General features: G+C 35.4%; 1 protein-coding gene across 1 annotated transcript in view; it reads right to left on the bottom strand.

Moving 5' to 3' along the window:
• Positions 1-22,960, bottom strand: part of LOC118746479 (protein still life, isoforms C/SIF type 2-like) — a 375,070-nt gene that overhangs the window by 38,809 nt on the left and 313,301 nt on the right. Inside the window, exons 14-15 of the mRNA XM_036480328.1 lie at positions 15,241-15,435; positions 219-327 (exon numbers count right to left, since the gene is read on the bottom strand). Of these exons, the coding sequence (XP_036336221.1) occupies positions 219-327; positions 15,241-15,435 (304 nt within the window). The remainder of the gene's footprint in view (positions 1-218; positions 328-15,240; positions 15,436-22,960) is intronic.

The following is a 22,960-nucleotide window of genomic DNA, read 5'->3' as shown; positions in this document are numbered from 1 at the left end:
ATTATTAAACTAAATAGCCGCGTTTTTGTATACGAAGAGGATGAAACAGGAAGGCCATTCCTACATATATGTATGGTCTAATGTATATATCCATACACATGTATGTGTTCAAAACAATCTAATTTGGTGTAATGATCTGTCATATGTACTTAAAAATTTCAATATATGAATTGAAGTAAGGTTTCAGTACAAATACAGTTACATAGCAATTTACTTACTGGGATGCAAAACTTTCTGGGCCTTACTATGGCTGGCGCAAAATGATGAGTACAGTTTGAAATGGTTGACGTAGTACAAGAATGCCGAGCCGATAGCAAAGAGAACGTTCTGAAAGTAAAAACATTAAAACAAATATACATTATTATACCTGCTAATTATTATTGATTTATATAAAGTTTAGATTTGTAAACAATTCTGAGCTTTTGTTAGAGACTAGTAATTTACTAAAAGTTGAACCATTTACGCAATGAATAACTTCACCGTCTCTTGACTGATATTAGTCACTTAGTCTATAGTCAAATTATTGGCATAAGAAAAGGTTAAATACCAAAACATTAAAAATTGGTAAAAATCAGTTTAGCCGCTGAACGCTGCCGTATGTCTGTTCTCACAAAAAAAACTAACGATTCAAAACTCACAATTTTGGGACACAAAAGTGCTGCGGAGCATTGCCTACACTATTATAATCAATTAGAAACGTAATTAATCTTACTATAAAAGTCAACGAAAGTACCCAGCCAGCAAAATATCCGAACATCCGAAAAGGAAAAAAAAGTCTACAGATTCCATTTTCGAATACTTTGGCGATCCGTTTTCGCACTAAAGTGTGCGGCAGAAACGTATGTACAGACAAGTACCGAAAATTTTTTGTGAAACGGATACTTTTTCGGCTATTTTTCTTAAATTTGTATGATTGAATTTTTCGTTCAATACGCTTACCTTCTGCACTCCACAATTACTTCACAGATACAGTACACTTACATATTTATAGTACATACTCAGATGTGCACATACAAGTACGCGCGTGGTAAATTTTGGTATGAAAATATTATTTTTAAATACGAGCATTGATTTTTTATATTTTTTTTTGCTGTCGGCTTTTGCGTTTTTTTCATATAAATAGCGAAAGTTAGAAAAACTGGCATTGACTTTTTTTTTTAATTTTTCGCAAAAGGTCTTGCGCATATTCTTCCACCAAAAATTCATTTTATATGGAAAATATTGCAAAACGCCGTCAATAAAAAAAATATTAAAAATCAATGCGATTTTTGCACTAGTTTTACTAAAATTTTATAATCCTGTTAGCTACATACCTAAAAAATTTAAAAAAATTTTGGTTAAAAATCTCGAAATTTAGATACAAATTTGTGGAATTTTTCTAAGTTCTGTATAAAGTTTGAAAGTGTAATTTATATGATTTTTCTTGAAGCATGAAATATATTTTTATAAAAAATATGAAAAAAATTATAGCTTGAAAAACATTGTAAGTATTGAATACGAAACACCATTCATCCACTTTTGAACGCCACTATATGTATGTAGATGGAAAGTGAGCTAACTCAAAATATAACTGCTTATGGATCGTACAGATTCAACGCTATTAATACAAAAACATTTAGAAAATATGATCATGAAGAAAAAATATTTGCATTAAGTGCCAAGTGCTATGAATAGATTTCTGGAAAAAAAAATCGTCTTAAAGTTTTGGTTTTAAAGTGAGGTGATCGCTCTTTAGATCTGGATGTGCGATATGTATATAAAACCTCGAAACTTTTAATGTTTTGCTCAGCATCGGAATCAGTAAAAAACCAACAACAACGCAAGCCTAAAAGTCAAACAAGGATTAGCTGTAGATAATAGGTTCTATTTAAGGCTCGGTGTACAACTGAAAAGCAGAAACTTCGCTGGACAAAACTAATATCAGACCCAGGTCCTATAAATCCCTTAGTAAGGCCATCCTTTTTAACCGACTTCCAAAAAAGGAGGAGGTTATCAGTTCGTCGGAATATTTTTTTTTTTTTTTTTATGTATGTTACCGCATAACTTTGGACCACGCCAGCCGATAATTCTTTTTGCATCGGAAAGGTAGTGTCTCAGAGGTGGTCCCATACTAATCTGGTTAAGATCCGATCAGCGGATCATGAGATATATATATATATATTTTTTTTTTATATGGGAGTTGAAGTCGGTTTTTTTTTTGCTAAAAATTACTAGTAGAGAATTCAACTCAACTCAATCCCATGAGTGAAAACGGGAAGAAAGTAGGGCCGAGTATTTTCTACATCTCTGGAAGAGGTAACTGAAGAAGATTTTTCGTCTTATTCCAAACCAGATTACTACTTGTATACCATGCTTTTGTTGTGAAAAAATCAAGTTTAGAGTACAGTCTATAACGTTTAAGGTAGATGTACTCTTTGAACAGTTCAAGGACTTACAGCTTGGGATTTTGGCAATAAAGAACTGAAAATCATTGAATTCAGAACGGTGCTTGATTACGCTTAAAAAAGACTTAGTAATCGGTGTATATTAGGGCGGATCAATTTGTATGGGAGATTTTTTCGACTATGCGCGTATGGCGCAGAAGGATTCTACATGTAATTCTAAGCAAATTTGCCGAAGAAACCATGGATCTAACATCAATTTGGAGTTGGCATTTTGCTTTAGTATCGTAAACAAGTGCTTAAATTTTGTATGATGTCATGATAAAAGGGGTTCTTTAGCGGCGGTTGGTTGGTTGGGAGTAAATTGCCAAATTCCACGGAAATTGCACACGGAAATGGTGCAACGGAATTAGTTGGGGCTGAAACAAGTGCTTCTCGTGTGTATGCATATGGTAAAAGGTTAAAGAATAACACTTAGAAAAAGACCAATACAAGAATAAAAGTAAAGGTGACTACGTACATAGGTAAAGGCAAAAGTGAAAATAAAACCAAGAACAAAGATGCGTAAAGATAAAGGCAAAAATGAAGACCAAGGTAATTTTAAACATTTTACTTACATATATAGGGGCAAAGGTGAAGGGGAATATGTAAATAGATAAAGAAAATGATAAACATAAAAGTAAAGACAAAGAGGAGTATGAGGATACCGATAAAAGTAAAGATGAAGATAGGGAAAGAAAGATTAAAATAAAGGCAATTAAAGAGGAAAGGATATAGAGAGAGACACAGAGACTCAATCTGGGAACTATTTTGGGATTTTAGAGATTTTCGGGATTCTTGGGACTCATCGATAAAATAATCGATATTTTTATCGGGTTTGTTATCGATATTTTTATAGATTTTTTTATCAAAATTTTTAACGGTGTTGTTATCAATTTTGCTATCGATATTTTCGGAACTTATCGATATAATAATCTATTTTATTATCGATATTTTTATCGATTTTTCATAGGTTTTGTAATCGATATTTTTAACTATTTTGTTAGTGATATTTTTTTTATTGATTTTGTTATAGATATTTTTATCGATTTTGTTATCGATATTTATGGATATTTTTATGGATGTTGTTATCGACTTTGTTATGGATATTTTTATCGATATTTTTACCGATTTTGTCATCGATACTTATGATTTTGTTATCGATATTTATCGATTTTGTTTTGGATATTTTTATCGATTTTGTTATCGATATTTTTATCGATTTTGTTATGGATATTTTGACCGATATTTTTATCGATTTTATTATGAATATTTTTATCGAGTTTCTAATAGATTTTGCTATCAATATTATTATCGATTTTGCTATCGAAATTTGTATCGATTTTTGCATCGATTTTGTTATCGATACTTTTATCGGTTTTGTTATCGATATTTTATTGAATGTAACTATCGATAGAGTAGAAAGATAAAAATGAAGATAAAGGAAAACAGAATAACATAAATGTAATTAGAACGAACAGGGGTAGAGGTAGGGATCTAGATAGAAAAAGGACAAAAAACATGACCTTAAGCAAAAGCAGATGTATGTATGTATGAATGTATATTGGTTATGAGACAAAATAGATATGTATGTAACGTAAGTTTCACTTCTCCAGTGTGGCCCAGGCGCACTTATTTCTTTTTAAAACTTCCACCTTAGGGCGCAACAGTGTAAATTTTACCATTTTCTTCGAAACCTATTTTCGGAATTTGCCAAACTCCAAATTGATTTTAGACCCACGGTTTCTTCGGCAAATTTGCTTAGAACTATACGCAGAATCCTCCTACCCTATACGCGCCCTATTGTACACTTCAATACAAAAATGGTTTTAGGAAATAATACACGCCGCAGTTATCCAAAGGAACTAATTTAATTTAGAACAAGATCCTAGAATTTAAGTTTAGAAATTAGTTAATACACATAGAAAGCGATTTAGGTAGAGTTTGTGTTTACCTGTCCATATTTAAGAGGGAACGCGTACATACACACATATAAACATATCTACATAGTACATAGGTACATATCCAATGCACCACATCCTTAATTGTATACACTTATTCATCAGTGTCTGTGGTTAATGTGTCATCACATAAAAACCCTCTCTATCCCAGGTGTCTTCTTTCACTATTCAGGTGCTTTTTCGTCACAGACATGGAACAAAAGGTTTCAGTTTAATTAAATTCGCATTAATGACATCATTATGGCTGGAGCGCAGAAGAGTGGAGTGAAAGAAGTGAGGGCGAGCGGAGCTGAAAAAAACTGCAATCAAGACAGTTGAATGGTTTTGCTGTGCATATAAAGCTTTCACCGTTATTTCACCCCATTGCCAACGCTGTCGTCTCTGGTGCTGTCTAATTTTTCTGCAATTTCTATTTTTCGTACAGGGATTTAATTTACTCCTTTTTGTTTTATTGTCTTTTGTTGCAATTTGGAACAGCAGTAGTTGCATGAAGTTGAAATTGAATTGGAATGAATGGAAAGCTAAGTGAAGGCGGGGTAAGTACATATATACATATGTGTGATTTTATTGTGAAAGGAGATGATGGCTACAATGAAAGCTAGGGAGTTTGATGGCCTTAATCGAGGTTATTTCATATATTGTAACTCAATCTACGCACGTACCTAATCTCGGTTCCACAATTTTAAAGCAATCCAGCTTAAATTTCGCAAACAATTTAGATGTAGCGGCACATGGATATTCATTTGAAATGGTAACACCTTGTGCGGTGGCGAGGAGTTGATAAGGCGCATGCATCTACTCTTGTGGCATTGGTTCTAGTCGTTCGTTCGGAGTGCGATTGGGTATATGTAGTCGTTTTTCTGGATATGAAGTTACAGTTGCACGGCTAAACTCAATGCCGCGTCGTCGTTCGCGCACTCTGGGCAACGTGGGCAACCCATGTACGGGATGTGGTAACCAATCCGAGTGAAGCCTTGGGTTACGGCAGAAAGAGAGCGAGCATCGGTGGGGCCACTGCGACATATTCGGTTTTGAGACCCGCCACGTAAAACCACTTTCAGTGAAGAAAAGTATACTAGTCTGGACACACTATCTTAATTTACGGCTCATTCGTAATTTATTGGCAAATTTTGATGAAATTAAGAAATTTCGCTTAAATTTATTAACTTTCGCCGTCAACGTCGCCGCCACCAAAGCTTGGTTTAAAGAAACCCTAATAAGCTAAGCAGGTATTACTCGTCCCTGCTCGCTAATACACTTGCTGCTTTTCCTTAATTTGTTTTCTATTGTAAACAAAGTCGTCTTTAAGCAAACATAGAAGTAGTGAATCGAAAGCGGATACTTTCAGTGAATTTTTAAATGCCAAAAAGTCAACCATTCCTTCATTCTTCTTCTTCATCTTACAGGGCAATTCCAAGATAGTAAAAAGTCTTTCGTAAGACAAACGAGAGACAGATGGCAAGATAGTTCGAAAGAATCTTGTTATCTACACTGAGACAAGAGCACAGTGTTTTTTTTCAACCAAGTTATGGTTTCATTTTTTCATGGTTAATATGCCGATTGTAAGAAATGTGATTCAAGTTGAACATCTCGTATGTGTGGCAGTGGCTGAACGTGCAGAGGTGCTTGCTGTTATTTGTTGGCTTCCAGCAATACGAATGCCGTCAGCGCGATACATAATTTTTATATTTTTTTCTGTTTTTGGTTTTTCCTAATTAGGAAAAGGCCTCTGTGAAGTGCAGAGCCAAATCAAGCGACGAAGAAAATTGATTCAAGTTGAATGTTTGAAGCCACATTTATAAAGCAGCTATTTGCTAACATTCAGAAGATGAGGTATCAAGACAAAAAATTTTTGTTTTGTACCTCCGAATTATGAAAAAGGATCTGTGACGTGCAGAACATAAGCGTATTCGAACGAAAAAATCGACAACCACAAGTGTGGTTAATGTAAACAAAAGTGTGGTTAATATACCAAATCATTGTTGAATACATCAACCAGGCCATTGTTAATATTAACCAAAAACCACATTGATTCCTTTTCAAGTTTGAATTTGGTAATATTAACCAATTTTTGGTTGGGTTTTTTCTCAGTGTAGCACAAAAGTCTTAGAAAGAAAGCTCTCTCATTCACCACTCGGGGTGAAAAGTATTTTAAGAGAAAGCAATTGCATATCATTTAGCTCGCGTCATAGTCGCAATCGCCGAGTGCGAAAAGCATAGGCATGCCAATCGAGTGATCCGAGCTCAAGTCCTGGCGCAGCAGAGTTTTTTTTATATATATTTTTTTTATCTAAAATTTTTTCCTTTTTAATTTAAACTAACAAATTTTTCAGATTTTCTATTTTTAAAAAGGAAATATATATTTTTCAATTTACTTAAATTTTTAGAAACTAATTTTATATATATTTTATTTGGGTCATTCCATGTAAAAGAGGAAAACGACATTAATCTAAATATTAGATTTCGACCGATTAATCGGCCGATGCCACGGCTAGTATCGGGATCGGCCGGCCGATTCTTGAATAAGGTAATGTTATTTAGTTATTTGATTATGTTTTTCTTTTGTTATTATAAAAGCTTATAAAAGCATTTGTTCTTTAAATGAATTTATATTCAGAATTTAATAGGACGAAGCCGATACTAGCCTCGGCATCGGCTGATTAAGCGGTCGGACTCTACTAAGTACACCCTAATTACCTTTATTTCAGTAGAAACCTCTTTTTAAATGACTACATTTCCTTAATCTGTTAAAAAAATATAAAAAAAAATAAAAGCAGGTTGTAATTTGTGTCTATGGAAACTTTTATTTCATACATAATTACTTTACACCAGTCACAAGGAGATGTCCTACCAGTCAAAACTTTAAATATTTTTTAATATTTCTATGAAGATTATATAAACATAATTTTGATTGAAAAGGAAATTGTATAATTCCTGTTTAACAACATAAAAACATCGTTCGTGAAGATTAGGTGTTTCGGCTAAAATTCATCTTTGAGTGCACTAGGGTAAAATAGATTTCTTTTCAGTGTCCCACCAGTCACATTCATTCAAATGATAGATACATTAGACTAAGTAATCGTTTGCAATTTTTGTTAAAGCAATTTTATACATTAGTTATCTTTCTATGTTAAAAGATATCTTAAGCTGTTTTATAAGTTCCGACGACATAGCTACAATTCACAATTGATCACATTCTGGTGTAAAATGTCCCACCAGTCACAATGGAGTGTTTTAAAAAGATTTTTTTTTTTAATTTGACGTAATTTTTAGGAAGTTATTTTATTTATTTTTTCATTTTTAAATATGATTTTACTTTTTTATTTAATTTTTTTATTTTTAGATTTTATTGTGTAAAAAAGAAATATATATAAATTTTTTAATTTCACTTACTGTTTAGAAATTCCTTTTATTTATTTTCTTTCATTTTAAATAAATTTTTTATTCTTTTGTTAATTTAATTTTCTTTTAATATCTTAGATTTTATCGTTAAAAATAATTATTATTTTTTATTTCGTTTATTTTTCAACTTGTTTTTTGTTTGTCTTTTTTTAATAAATATATTTTAAATCTATTTTAATTTTCCAGTACTATTTCCTTCTTTTTAGATAAATTTTTTTTCCTTTTCTAATTTAATTAGCTTTTATTTATTAATTTTTATTGTTTTAAAATGTTTTTTTTTTTAAATTTAATTTAATAAAAAAACGGATTGCTAAAAGTCGAACAACATAACGCTAAGACCTTCTCGTTAGCAGATCTTTCAGTTAGTCTTTCGAAGGACAGTAAAGAGCTTTCAAGTTAGTTGCCAGAATTGGCAATTGGCTTTTGTCTTTCCAAAGACTGTGGTGAGTTGAAAGACAGTTTCAGAATTGCCCTGAAGGCCTTCTAACTATTTAAACTTTTTGTATTGCTTTGATTTCAATTTAAATTTATTTCAACTTTGGGAGTACACTGAATGAGTTTTTTTTTTCATATTAAAGTTGTTGTTTGAGTTATTAGCTGCTTGCAGAGAAGTCACAACAAATTCCAACTCCAAGTGACTTTGCTGTAAAGCCTGCTTTGTTATGTGGAGTAGAAAATATGACTCAATATTTGCTTAACAAATAAAGCCGCAAATGTTAGACTTTGTAATTTATTAACAAACAGCTAAGAGCAGACAATAGAAGAATTATAGCGTTATAAGGCAAACAAATAACGCAATCAAGTGAAACCATTCTGTGTGGTCGTAACAAATACATAAATCGGAAAAAGATTGCGTCTGAGCGTTCAAATTTTATAAAATACTACAGCAGTGTACACATACATATACACACGCACCAACAATTCTTCGAATCGCGTTTGTATGTCACGGCATACATACCTAACAGCGGTGGTGGTCTAACGAGTGGCTGGCTGCGGTAATTTAAATATCCTTTGGTGTTCAGCGGAAAATGCGTTTTTACCACTTCTAAGTTACACAAAACTCCACACTTTAGCATCGGCACTGTTAGTGTTGTTCACAGCAAGATTTAGATGCTCCTGATTGCACTAACGCTGCTACTTTATTCGCTTCTTCGATATTTTATGAGTATTTTGTTTCAACTTGTTTCTGTAATTATTTGTTGCTTCTTTTGTTATTGGGTTTAAATTGGAAAATTTGTACGATTTCCGTTCTTTTCTTCATTTACATTCTTTCGCTTCGTTTTGGTGTTGCTCTTTTTGCAAAGAGAATAAAATGAATTTATTATCGGTTGTAATGAAACGTCAGTATGAAAAATAGAGAACCAGCAAACTATGCAAACGTTTGAGCGAAAACAACATACATAGTTGAAGAGTACTGAAAGGGAGTGAAGAAGGCAAAAAGGTGTGGGGTAGCAACAATGGCCTATCCTGCTATAAAATATAAGATGCAAAAAAGCAAGGCAAAGTTGAGCAGAGAATACAACACATGAAATTGTGGGGAAAAAAACCTTTATTGAAAAGTGTTTTGCCAAACAACAAATAAAACGAAACCCAACACCAGTCAACTAACAAAGTTGGAATTGTGTTCATAAACTACAATATTTGCAATTTCCTTCCATTTCAAAATGCTTGCACATAGCAGTAAGTACAATCATGCACGCGCGCATACCTTCATGAATTGGTCTAGGAGCAATATATAAAAGTACACACAGATAACAGTGGCGTAGCCAAGGGGAGGCGGCTTTTGACTTTTGGATTAGTAACACCATACCATTTCGTCCTTCTTATTTATACTAGGAGTGCCAGTTACTGTCGAAATTCGACCGTTTCTCTGGTTTTTAAGAGCCCTAGAGAGATTTTCTAACTTCATTTGATTCATATCGATAATTTGATGAATTTTAAAAACAATAAAATTCGATAGCTCGACTAATTTCGAATGTTTTCGATAAATTTCGATAACTTTGCCTTTTAGGTCTCGATCAATTTCGATTTGCCAAAAATCTATGCAAAATATAAATATGGATATAAATCGATAATTCGATAAATTTTAGATACCTCTATAAATTTCGATAACTCGGTTAATTTTAATAGTTCCGTCTTTTTCCAAAGCTATTGACAAACTTCGATAACTCGTTGCACTTTGGTGTAACTTGATATAATTCGATAAGCAGCGATAACTAGATAGACTTACATACTATATAACCTCGAAATTTCGATAAGGCGATATATTTTAAAAATTCCAAAAACGATAAGTCGAAAAATTTCAGTAAATCAATAAATATCGATAACTCGATAAGTTAAAAGAACTCGATGTATTACGATAACTCGATCAATTTTGTTCACCAAAAAAAAATAATGATAATTAAATAAATATCGATAGCTTCATAAATTTCATTAACTTGACCAATTTCGATAATCCCATAAATTTTTATGGCTCGATAATTATCCATCAATTTCGACAACTAAGTTTTTAATTCTATAATATCTGACAACTCAATAAACATTGATCAATTTTAGTAATCAGATACGTTGCGATAACTCAATAAACATGTAAAACTCGATAAATTTCAATAACTATAAACTGCGATGACTCGGTAAATGCGGTATGCAGTTTTGTAGCCCATTAAATTTTCATATAATAAAGTTCAAGTTTAAGCAACTGAAAAATTGCGTTGCTTTTTAATATTTTTTATGGTGACGGCTTTTTGCACGTTTTTCTTATGGAAGAAAATACGCAAAAGCGTTTTCCAAGAACATTACAAAAAATAAAATAACGCCAGTTTTGCAAGCGCTTCAAACTTGCACTTTATTGTACTAAAATTTAATAAGCTACAAAACTGCCTACTCAAATAAATTCTAAAAAAAATTTAAAAATTTTTTAAATTTGTAATGTCTACAACTTCGGTGTAGAAAAAAAATTCATCGCTCAAATTATTGTAGAGTGCACCCCATAATACTACACTTAATTATTGCGCAATACTCAGAGCTATCATTGTAATTTTTTTAAATTTTTTTTTTGAGATGGCACATTTATTACATTAAGTCGATTTGTTTTTGTATTTCTGCGGTAAAGTTATTAAATATGTATTAATCAAGCTCAAATTTAATATTTAATTATTATTTATGTTTATGCATCAACTCTAAAAATTTGAAACAAATCAAACACATGAAGTGTGAACCCCGTCCGTTTTGGTATGGAACGCCTCATATACAAATATATGTATGTATATTTATTTAAACTTACATACATCTAAATGACTATGTACGTATGTATGTATGAAGAGACTTTAGTTGATTCAATTGTTCGATATCTATACATATTTTATCGCGCTCTTGGCTTACAAGCGCGTTTGTCGTGGAAATTGCCAACACAAGTTGGCAATGTAATTTATGATTGTAAACGGAAATGATGCAAATTTGCAATGCTGGCTTGTGCTAACAAAAAAAAAGTAAAAAGATAAAAGAGATTCACCATTAAATAAGCCGGGCTAACTAATGATGTGCACTTTGTAGGAAAATCAGTGTTGTTAACTTTTGCAAAATTTTGCATTTGTTGCTCCCATGGTTGCAATCGCAGACAGTGTAGAGCGATTCTCTTTTTACTATATCAAATAATTAATAAAAAGATTCGAAGCAATGAAGACAATATTTTGTTCATCCTAATGATCTTTTACGTTTTTGCATTGCATTTTGTTCAGATGTATTGAGAATGGTTCAACAATATTTATTCCCTATACCTAAACTGTGAACCAGTTTAAAGTAAAGGAAGAATGCTTTTCTTTTCTCATACTTAAGTACAAGAACCATAAATGGATTCAGGTTATTCCCAAATCATTGTCGAGCTCATAAAGTTTTTGTAATTAAACCTATATATCGCACAATTCTCAAAATAATCTATTCGAAACTAAGTTGCTTAGCCCAGAGTTTCTATCTTATTTCACTCTCCGAAAGAGTAACTTTGAAGAAGTTCCAAGAAGGAATGCTAGAGCTGAGTACATAGCAGAGACAATTTTCACAAAGCCAACAATATCACGGGCGTTGAAGTCCTTCTCGCTTTATAAAAGCCCGGGCCAGATGGTATCATGTTGCAAACTGTGGAGGATGCTATCATGCCATAGCTTTTGTCAATTTTCAAAGGATGCATAGCTTTTATTTACGTCCCTTTGTAGTGGAGGCGAGGGCACGCCTACGCTAAAGATTTTCGACCAATTAGCTTAACTTCCTTTGTTCTCAAAACCTTCGAGAGGGCTCTAGATGCTCACGTCCGGGGGTTTAAGCAGTATACTCTGGCAGCCTTCCTCGAAATAGGAGGAGCCTTTTACAATGTTCGGGAAGAAGCTATCCAAAAATCTCTGGACGAGCTCGGTGTCGAGGAGGCTATAAGCGCATGGCTAATGGCGATGCTTAGCAGCAGCTTTAAGCTAATCTTGGAAGCTACACACTAATAAGGAACGTTAGTAGGCGCACTCCTCAAGGAGAAGTGATCTCTCCAATTTCATGGCACCATATACTCAGTATTACTCAATCTCAACCAGGGGGAAGTAAAAGTAGTGGCCTACGCTGACGATGTAGTGCTTTTAGTAACTGGGTTATTCCCATCTGTGGAGAGTAATATCATGGATGGAATTTTAGCAGAGCTATGCCGATGAGTCGAGCAATGTGGTCTTTGAGTTAACCCAGAGAAAATAGAACTAATGCTCTTTACGGCCATGAATAAGGTTCCTGGCTTTGATTACATACGACCGACCCGAAGTAGAATTTCACAGATCTTTCGGGCTTATTATTCCATCGAGGGCCGATTGGGACGGGAAGCTTGATATCTCTACCTGGATACATCATCTGTAGACCGATGGCTTCAAAATGGAACGCGGAGTTGGAGAAGGCATTTACTCTGAGTTAAGTTAAGGTGAGCGCGTAGCTATTCTCTCTGATAGCCGGGCGGCCATTGAGTCCTTGGCGTCTTTTATAACAAGAGCGAAACTAATCAAGGAGTGTAGGCCGCTTTTAAACTCAGTAAGCTCAATCAAGATTTAGTTTGGGCCCGTGATCATCGCAACATTCCCAAAAACGAGACTGCAGACGATTTAGCGAGGCAGGGTTTCACATTTCAATTGGAACCTTATATAGAGACATATATACAGATACACAAACTTCAGAAAACGGATTGAAGCTGGCGCACAGCGCCCAGTGTTTCGACTATATGCAGGCAGATGGAAAAAAGTCGTGGTCACAGATGATTCAAAAAACCGGTTGGACTTAGATTTACTCACTTCTCCTCTCTACGGGCGGTATATTGCCAAAAAAATACGGGAATCGGCCCGATACCGAGCAATCAGTTCAGTTGCGTTTGGCGCTGAGCCCATTAAAGCAAGTGTTTTTTCCGCTATAATCAAGTCTTTAGGTGTCATGGAATATTCAGATGAGGGTATTTGTATATGTATATTTGGCATTTTCCTATTTTTTTTATCAAAAAATTTATTTGCTAAAGATTTTTAGTAAAAAAAGTGTGAGTACCGGTTCGTCACGTCTTGAAATCAGATGCATCTTTTCGCGCGACTTTGCAAATATATGTAATTTTTGATTTTAATAATTGTTCGATTTTTAGCTTTTATGCGTAATTTCGCGAAGACAAGTTTTCGAGTAAAGGAAAAATCGCATCAAACAATGGGCCTTTTATTTATAGCCTTTGCAAAGCGAAAACAAAAACTAGCCATCACATTTAATGATTCGGTCCACACATTTTTTGCGTTTAAGACGTTATATTGAGCCAATCTTTCCCATATTTTATTTTGGGGTTTTCAAATAAAAGAGGGAGTGCAAACTAAATTTAAGCGAAATGGGATGAAATTCCCCCCACACGAGTGGAGGGCGTGGCAATTATCCCATGTTTACCAAATTCCATAATTCCGTATCCCTAAGTGAAATTAGAGCACATGTGAAGTTTCAGAGAAATCGGTGCAGGTTAACTATTATTTCCACCTTATAGTCGCAAGATTATTGGCCCCTCCCAAATGAATTGAAATTTTCATACCGCATAAATGTCTATGGATATGAGAGTGCTGGAGAGTACTGAAACTTGGTATGGAGGTGCATAAGTATGTGGAGAAAAAGTAGAGTTATTGGAAAAATGGGCGAGGCACTTCTCATACAATTTCTCTTACTGCATATCCCTGGAAGTATTTGTAGTAGAGTACTGGAACTTACTATGGAGAAAAGAAATAAATTCAATACTGGTGACTCCCATGCAAATTGATTTTTTTATGCTGCATATCTCTGAAGATGTTTATGGCAAAGTTATGGACCTTCATAATCAGATATATAAAATCAATTCCCTACCCATAGAACAAAATTAGGGTTATTACAAAATGGGGCGTGGCACCTCCCATACGAACTAAATTTTCTTACTTCATATCCCTCGAAGTATTTCTGGTAGAATAATGGAACTTGATATGAAGTTATGTATATAAAATCTATCCAATATTGACGAGCAGACGAGATTTTTTTAATTCCGTAGTTTTAAACGGCCGCATACCTTAACTCGCTACACAAACTGTACAGCTGTATCGAAATAATATATATCCAGCCTTATCATGAGTTAAATTTTTAAAGCTCTAGTTAAAAATCGACTATCCGGCTATTCGGTTAGTCGACTAGTCGATTAGCAACTTTTTTGTTGGTCGATAGTCGAATAGCAATTATTCGATTAACCGCTCGAAGTCGACTAACCGTACACTTTCGACTAACCGCTCACTATCGAGTATTGGGAAAATCGATAACCGAAATTAATCGATTGGTGACAGTTTTTCACCATAAAATTATTGTTATTGGCTTGGTTGGGTTTTGTCAACAGGCATAAGTATTTAATAAATATAAAAAAGCAATGTTTACGGAAAGAAAACAACTAGTCGAAAAAAATGAATGGATAGTCGACTAGTTGTTTGTGAGCGGTTAGTTGAAAAAGTCGAAAGGAAACGGTTATTCGATTAAGTGAAGTCGATTAATTTTTGAAACAACTTTTGCTATTCGACTAATCGATTATACTACTAGTCGACTAACAAGAGATCTATTCATTTTCCCGAACCGGTTCACTTTTGATTTTTGGTTTCCATATATTTACTATAGGCGTATGAAAAATTTTTGGGTGAATTTTTTCCTGGCAAAACTCAGGATAAGACAGATCATCTTTGAAATATTTGTATAAAAAAGAGGAGTGAAACTCGAATGTATAAGCTAGTGAACAGTAAAGAAGACTTTAAAGGCTTTATAAATCGAGAATTTGTATGAAAATGTCACTTTAAAAAGCTCTTTAAATCTACCTTAGGTTTTATGAATCAGGCCATAAGTATGTATGTATGTATTTATGTATGTAGTTGTTTGTACAATTTACTATAAATACTTAACTGTACATTGACACTTACCCGGAACTGTCCAGAATGCTCGAATTTATGAAAGTCTGGCTCCAATTCAAGTGCTTCTTCGAGATTTTGCAAAAATTGTCTTTGGAATGTGACAATTTCGTGAATGTTACCAAAGAGTGCATTGATTTCAGCATTCGATAGGAATGTTTCTCGTTTCATTGGCTCCAAGTAATGCTCCAGTAGATTGTTCAAATGCTGCAAAAAAATAAGCAAAATGTGAGTAAAGTCAGCGCATTTTATTGCATCGAGAAATATTGGAAATTAAGATGATAAAGGATAGTTTTTGTATGTATCTACATTAGGGTTATCCAAGATAAGTAAAGTTGGAATTTTAATGCTTTCACCCCCTATTTTTTATTTTGAAATCAAAAAAATATTTAGAGGTCGCTAAAAGCGCTAAAATTTTTCCATGTATTTTATATGTGGAAAAACATATTTTCGTAAAAATGTTATAGAATTCTTGAAAGTCAACATTTTTCGAAAGGAAAGCTCTGGTTCTCTTCAGGAGGCTTCCAGTAACAATACCCAATTGTTTATTTAACCATTTCTCAATACTAAAGATTTTTTATTGATCCCCCCATTGCATTTTTTGGGGGTTTTCGGAGTCTCCTGAAGAGAAACAGAGTTTTCCGATCGAACAATATTGATTTCAAGTATTCTATACCATTTCTACGAAAAGTAGAAGTGCATGGAAAACGTTGAGCGCTTTGAGCGACCTCTACATATTTTTTGATTAAAAAAAATAGGGCTATACAAATTCCGACTTTACTTTTTCACATGCATTTTTGGACCACCCTAATCTACATATATATATTATATGTTTGCATGTATACATGGACATGGGGCCATTCAGTTATTACCTAAGCCAAGTATTAGCTGATTTTAATTCCAAAAGATTTTTATACCGTTTTTACAAATCAGGTCAGTTTCCCAAGATATTTTAATTTTTATGAAAAAATGCAAACACCTTTCGTGTAATTTTTTTTCATTTGTGTTTAATCCTGTTCTGTTGCCAAAAAAATTTAAGTTACTAAAGATGAAAATCGGTGGACAAATAAACCACTTTTGAATGGTCAAATGAAAAAATGTGTAGTACATTTTAGTATGAAAAAGAAGTAAGGAATAATGTTACTAATAGCTAATGTGACCAACTATTTCAAAGCTCAAAGAAATACAGCTTAGGTTTGGTTAGGTTAACGCCGCGAGAAGATTACCAAATTTCGAATGTGGCTAATTTCAATCCCTGCGAAGGTTGGACAGTCTAAAAAAAAAGTAGGGATAATTCCACTTCATCTTCCTCTTGATAGCTGATACAAAAGGGATCAATTGAAATTCCTAGTCTTACTGAGTGAATATCAAAGGAACAATGGCCTGTCAGAACCCCGCTCACTAGCTCTTGAGAGGTAACGTGGTATTCGGCGCCTTTAAGGGGCAACGATGTGTCACTCGATACTTGCGCTGAAAAAAGTATTTTAAAGCTGATAAAGTCTTCTTTTCCTCTTTTATGCCACAAAAGGAGCATCGCTTTCTTTTGTCCATTTTATTAGGTATTTAGTAAAGTATGGAATTTCATTATTGCGAGTACAAAGTATGCGTATTAGGCTAGCCCTCGCCGAGTTCCCACTAGGCCCAACCATCCAAGAGTGTACCACAGGAGGACAGAGGCGTCCTTAGTTGCTCCTTATCTGGGGATAACGTTTTAAGGGTGCCTTTCCAACGCCAGGTCTTCAGCCACGCAGTTTTCCGCGATGTCACTGTGACCCGGAACCTAAACTAGACGAAGTATGTAAGAAGCACTCTGACGCGATGGATAAAGAAGTCAGATATTCCTTTCCCGATTTCTAACGCAACATCACACCCTTTTGCAGTGAGCCTATCGCTTCCTTGGTGGCAGCTATTTCTACCTGAAAGAAATTGCAGAAGTCCGGAAGATTTAGTAACCCCGCCCTACACAGGCGCTGTAATCTATGTGTTTAGGGCGAAGTCAAAGCCCCCCAGAACTTCAGAGTGTTACCACCCGGTTTCTCTTAGCCTAATAGCAGTTCGTGCTGCTACAATTCTGTCTGCAATATCCTCAGGCGCCGTGTTTAACATGACATTGAGCGCCAGTATAGCTGCGGTTCCTAATGCTCCACAAATTCCTGTTTAAAAGTGTAGCTTTCTCCAGAGGGTTCCACCAGACAAGGGCTGCGTAAAACAAGATAAGCTTAAATCTGGTTCCAGAGCTAATGAATTACTTTGGGCGTGAGACCTTACCTTTTACCGATAGCAGTACAAGACAACCGACGCTGTTTTTACCCTTTCCTTACTGTTAGGCATCCACGACAGCTTTCTATCCAGGATCAAGCCTAAGTACTGGACCCTGTCTGAGAGCCGGAGGCGAAAAACCCCACTCGGGGGAAGGCTTAAAACGGGTATCTTGTAATTTCTGGTAAACAATACCAGTTTTGCGAGGCCGCCGTTGATTGCCCACCTGGATACTTCTTTCAGGTAACCTTGAGGCAGAAAAAAAGGGTGTATAGAAATCGTCCCTTAACCATAATAATCTACATAGGCGATCATCCGACATTCCACTTTTTCCAGTTCATCTAGAAGGTCGTTTACAACCGCAGTGCAGAGCAGGCGATGGAGAACACTACCATGCGGAGTGCTCCTAATGTCTCCGTGCTGAGTACAGGCACTCCCCCACTCCGCCGAGACAGTTATGGCACAAAGTAAGCTGTAGATACGCCTTATTAGGTTGGTTTCAACCCCCAGATTATGAATAGACTTGACTATTGCCTCTGGAGTGACATTGTTGAAGACCCCCTCGATACCGAGGGAGGCCCTTACTGCGTGAAGGCTTCTTCTGACCACTTTAGCAATGTGTGCAGGGTGGTATCCACCGACCTTGCAATAAGCATGTTGAGTTCTTGACAGATAGTCATGTACAGGTCAGTCTATCTCTCTAGCGGTTTTAGCAAAAATTAAAACAGACCGATAGGCCTAAAACCCTAGGAGAAGCATTCGAGCCTTTTCCGGCCTTCGGGATGAACGCAACACTGCCTACCCGCCAAGCCTTAGGGATGTACCCGGTCCTCACGCAGTTCGCAGGTATGATGCCATCCGTCCTCGGCGACTTTAATGGTTTAATGTGACGGAACTATCGAAACCTAATCGAGAACGAATTTAATATTTATATGACAACAACGATGAGATTGCCTTCGTTATTTTCGCTGAAAGTGTTAATAATGTGATCGCAGATGTTGGTATTAATCAGAGTTTTTTTATGAAGATTAACAAAATTTATGCTACAAGCAATCAGCTACAAACACTACAGCTAAGTACAAGTATGGGATAACATACGTAGATACGCCTTAATGGAGAACTTTTCATGAAACACACATTTATAGGCGTCTACAAAATGATTGTTACAAAAACGCCAGCGGCGATGAAAAATTATGAATTTACAAAAATTTTAATTAATATTAGAATCTACCAAAACATACGGAGAAAAGAATAAAGCTGCTATACGAAAGTTATAAGAAAGGAAGTGGAGAAAAGGAAATCAGACTGGCCATCGAATGGAAAAAGAGGACATCTTGCCTGAAGGCCAAACGGCGGAAGCCGTAAGGATAGTTTCACACACTTGAAGAACATATACATATACATATACTTATATATTTTTGTACGTTTTTGTGCATGCATTTCTCAATATTTGCAATGCATATAAGTTTGTATGCACTACATATGTATGTGTGTGTTGGCGGAAAAGGGTATGCTAATGTAATGCAAAAACTTTGAAACAATAGTTGAATAAATAGAAGTTTTGAGTTAGAGAATGCTGCCCAACACGCCATTATTGAAGCCGTGGTCTATGCTTTGTGGTTTGTGGCTGTGGCAAAAGTTAATACCGCCAACTGTACCAATTAGTGGCGTTTGCTGTTTGCACTTTTGGCATCGGCGTGTAAATTCTGCCAAGTTGCGCAAAACTTGCTTCAAACTCATTAAAGCAATGCCAGTAGCTGCGGAAAGTACTACATAGCACCTTGCCAAACGCGCTTAATGTATTCATACCCTGCAGGAAATGTATCTAACTATAAGCTAAGTTTAAGTTGATTAGGAAGGAGCTAAAAGTCACTATTATCTGTACATCTTGTAACTAACTACTTTTGGACATAAAATATCAATAGGGAAAACAAAATATTTTTTTAAATTAATTTTTTTTTTTTTTTTTTTTTTATTTTATCACATTTTATATTTGTTTACATATTCTGCTGTAGGTGTCCCATATTCGAACTCCGTCAGACATTACTTCAAAATGATAATATGAAATTTCGGGTTTCCTTTTGTTTGTCCTCAATTCGAAAAAGTATTTGCGAAGTGCAGGCTATTTTAATAGAAACGCGTTTAAAGAAAACAATCTCCTGCATTACTTGTCAACTAGTTTCAAGTTAGATTTTTGTAGCTAACTACGAGTAGGTTATTTTTTATCAATTGATAATATTATATTTTTCTATATTTTTCTGCAGGGTATGTATGCCTGTGTGTAGGCATTGGTGTAAAATACTGTTACTGGTAATAACCGGGCCATACCTTTGCGTGAAGGTGCACATTGCTACTTTCCTAAGTGTGTTTTCCAGCTGATATTCATGATTTTTTATCTCTGTCATTATTTATGCGCCACTTTTATACCAGTTGCGAACTTGACTTAATAACCAACAATAAGAGGCGGGCTATATTTTAATGATTCATATCGTTCTTTACTTTCTTCGTTTCTGCGCAATTTTTTTTAATTAATAATTATTTTGTTTGAGTGCTGGATGCGCTAGTTTCTTTCCACTTGTACTTTGCAAGTAATAAAACTTTAATCCTCTGCACTTGTTTCCTTTGCCTACCTAGCGATGCTGGTATATGCGCAGATTTTCGTTTGCAAACATATATTTGGTTCTGGGCACTTGACAGAGATGGCAGTCCCGAGTTGGCAAGAAGGTTTCTTTTAGAAGGGCTTTACCTTCAATATGTTTAACAAATATTTTTCTATATACATAAGTACAAAAATTTCAATTAAGAAACCAATTTCGTGGAATGTGGTGGGCAGCGGTGTCTGCAATTTGTACTTAAGGGAAAGATGTGGTCAGATGTGACTAATTTTAGTTGAATTATAGGAGCAACCAAGTTGTACAAGATTCCAGTTCAGTGGGATTGTATTTTAGTTTTCGTTGTAGATTTAGTTAGGAAAAGATGTTTTGTGAAAACTTATTCTACTTTCGTCTTAAAAGAATTTCACAAAACATATGTACATATGTATATCACACCAACGCATAGTGGTTCAAAACTGGAATTTAGTGTTCACAATTCACGGGAGCCTTAATTTTTCACTCAATTTGATTAATTTTTTTTTAATGAAAGTTAATGAAATTTTCACGAGACCAGTTGAGCTCGATTTTTGAATTTTTGTTTGTTTGTATTAAATTTAAAATTAATCAAGTTGAGTGAAAAATGAAGGCTCCAGTGAATTGTGAACACAAAATGCCAATTTTTAACCATTGTGGATTTTTTTTTTTATTTTCCCACAATGCGTCAGACAGCGATTATGCTCGCAAAATTTAACTCACTTATGCGTAGGGCGTAGCTAAATAGGATCTAATATAGAGGGGGCAAAGGTTAATATATCAAAAAGAAAAATATTTTATTCAATAATTTTTATGGTAATAATAAACGTCTGGGATTTTCAGAAAACTCTTCAATTATCTTCTCCTGAATCATCTCGCGGTTTTCGTTAGTCTAAGTAGTCTTTCTTTTCTGCAATTACTTTGGTTGGTTTAAGTGGACAAGCAATTTGCAAGTTTGCCATTTTGATTACATAACTCGTGCAACCTACTGGAATTTCGCGGCTTTAATGAGTTTCAGTACGTTATACAGAGAGAGGCAGCTGCACTCTGAAATATTCTGCAGGAATGGTTTGCTGAGTGTCTTCAGCCTCATCTTTGCGAGCGCTGGACAATCACACAGGAAGTGCACAACTATCTCTTTCGAGCCCGGGTCATCGCAACTGCGATAGAACCTATTGAAGGGCAGTCCTATCCTTTCGGCATGCACCCCAACGGGCCAGTGCCCTGTGCACACTGCAGTAAATCTTAGTTGCTCATTCCTAAGAGGGAGGATGTCGTAGGACTCCCAGAAGTGCCGAGTAATCCTGTAAGATCCTGTGCGTTTCCAACTCTGCTTGGCCTTCGAATGTTAAATTTCGGTAATTATTGTCTTATAGCGTTTTCTTTTCTCGAAATAATGTTGCCTTTATACTGCCCTGCGCCAGGGCTGTCAAGTTTTCGTGACCTTTTCTCAGCATCTTCACATGCGTATTGCATGCTCTTTCTTTATAATGCTGCACTCTGATAATGTTGCCATATAAGGTGACATTTTTTTCGAGAAAAAAAAACGCCATTAATCTCTCTGAGTGCGAAGCCGCTCCTTGCTACTTAGTTCCGATACCTCGTTTCCGTAAATGTCCCTATGTCCCGGTATCCATATTAAGGTAATTTCATCTTGATCAGAAATATAGGACAGCTCTCTCCTACAGATCTAACAGAGGTGCCTGACCGGCCGCTTGGCTATCCGAATATCTTATTCCCCTGCGTTCTCGCGGGTACATTCTCTTTGATGTACCTTACTGCCTCCTTAATTGTAACCTTTCGACCTGGAAGATGCTCCCATAACCCGGTAGGCGAAAGGATAACCTTAGGTTATATTGTTCAATGAAAACCCCTGCACCAACTCCCCATTCCATCTGTGACCCGTCCGTAAAGACAATTAAGCTTCCTGTCACTGCGGCTTGGGAATTTCGTGCGGGCCTTGTAGTGAACCCAAATTCTCGAGAGGATATATTCAGTGGGCAGCGCTTCAATTTCAGACGGTAGTGCTTCCAGTATGGAACATTGTCCGAACGGTCTTTCCTCGCAGAACATCAGGGCACGCAGTCTGATAGCGTTGTTGGCAGCTGAGTTTTCGTTAAAAATATATCTATGGGTAGTAGGTCAAGAAGGACGTTCAAAACATCCTTCGGATAGGACCCCATTGCACCTGTTACGCGAGTGGATGCTTACCTTTGAATTCCGCTTAGCTTTTTAACTACTTAATTCTTAGTAAGAGTTGGCCACTAGACCAGTGCCCCCTTAGAGATTATGAGTCGGACTATATGTAGCTGTGTACAACCAGTGCACAATTCTTAGCTTCAAACCCCATCTGTTACCCAAAATTTTCTTGGCTGCATAGAGAGCCACCATGGCCTTCCTTGCACGCTCCTCAATGTTTGGTTTCCAGTCAAGATTGGGATCCAGAATAGCTCCAAGGTATATAAACTTTTTTGGTTTAGTTATTACTATACTCAATCCCAACTCGGTGGCGATGGGCCGGGCATGATTGCGAAAAATTTGAGGCGTGAGACATCTAGCTTAGGGAAATAACTCTTGGAAAATTAGATATTAAACTCCACTCTTCCGATATTGATTACTGTTGCCTTTTGAAATAAAAAATTAAATCTCTCCTTCCACTTAAATTGAACATCGCAGACACCCCGAAACGACAATTGCCAAATATTTCGACTCCTAGTATTAGTTATTTTCTTCATATTGTTCGACGATAAAAAGTACATAGTGTCATCTCTAATTTTGCATCTTCACTGTGTTGGCTTTACATAATTTACAAATTAAAATTTTAATTATTATTATCTCATTGTTTG

Source organism: Rhagoletis pomonella, unplaced genomic scaffold, assembly GCF_013731165.1.
Source record: "Rhagoletis pomonella isolate Grant_MI unplaced genomic scaffold, Rhpom_1.0 Rhpom_scaffold_00010, whole genome shotgun sequence".
NCBI lineage: Eukaryota > Metazoa > Arthropoda > Insecta > Diptera > Tephritidae > Rhagoletis > Rhagoletis pomonella.
The sequence above is the reverse complement of the archived record's forward strand: the minus strand, read 5'-3'. Positions and strand labels throughout refer to the sequence as shown.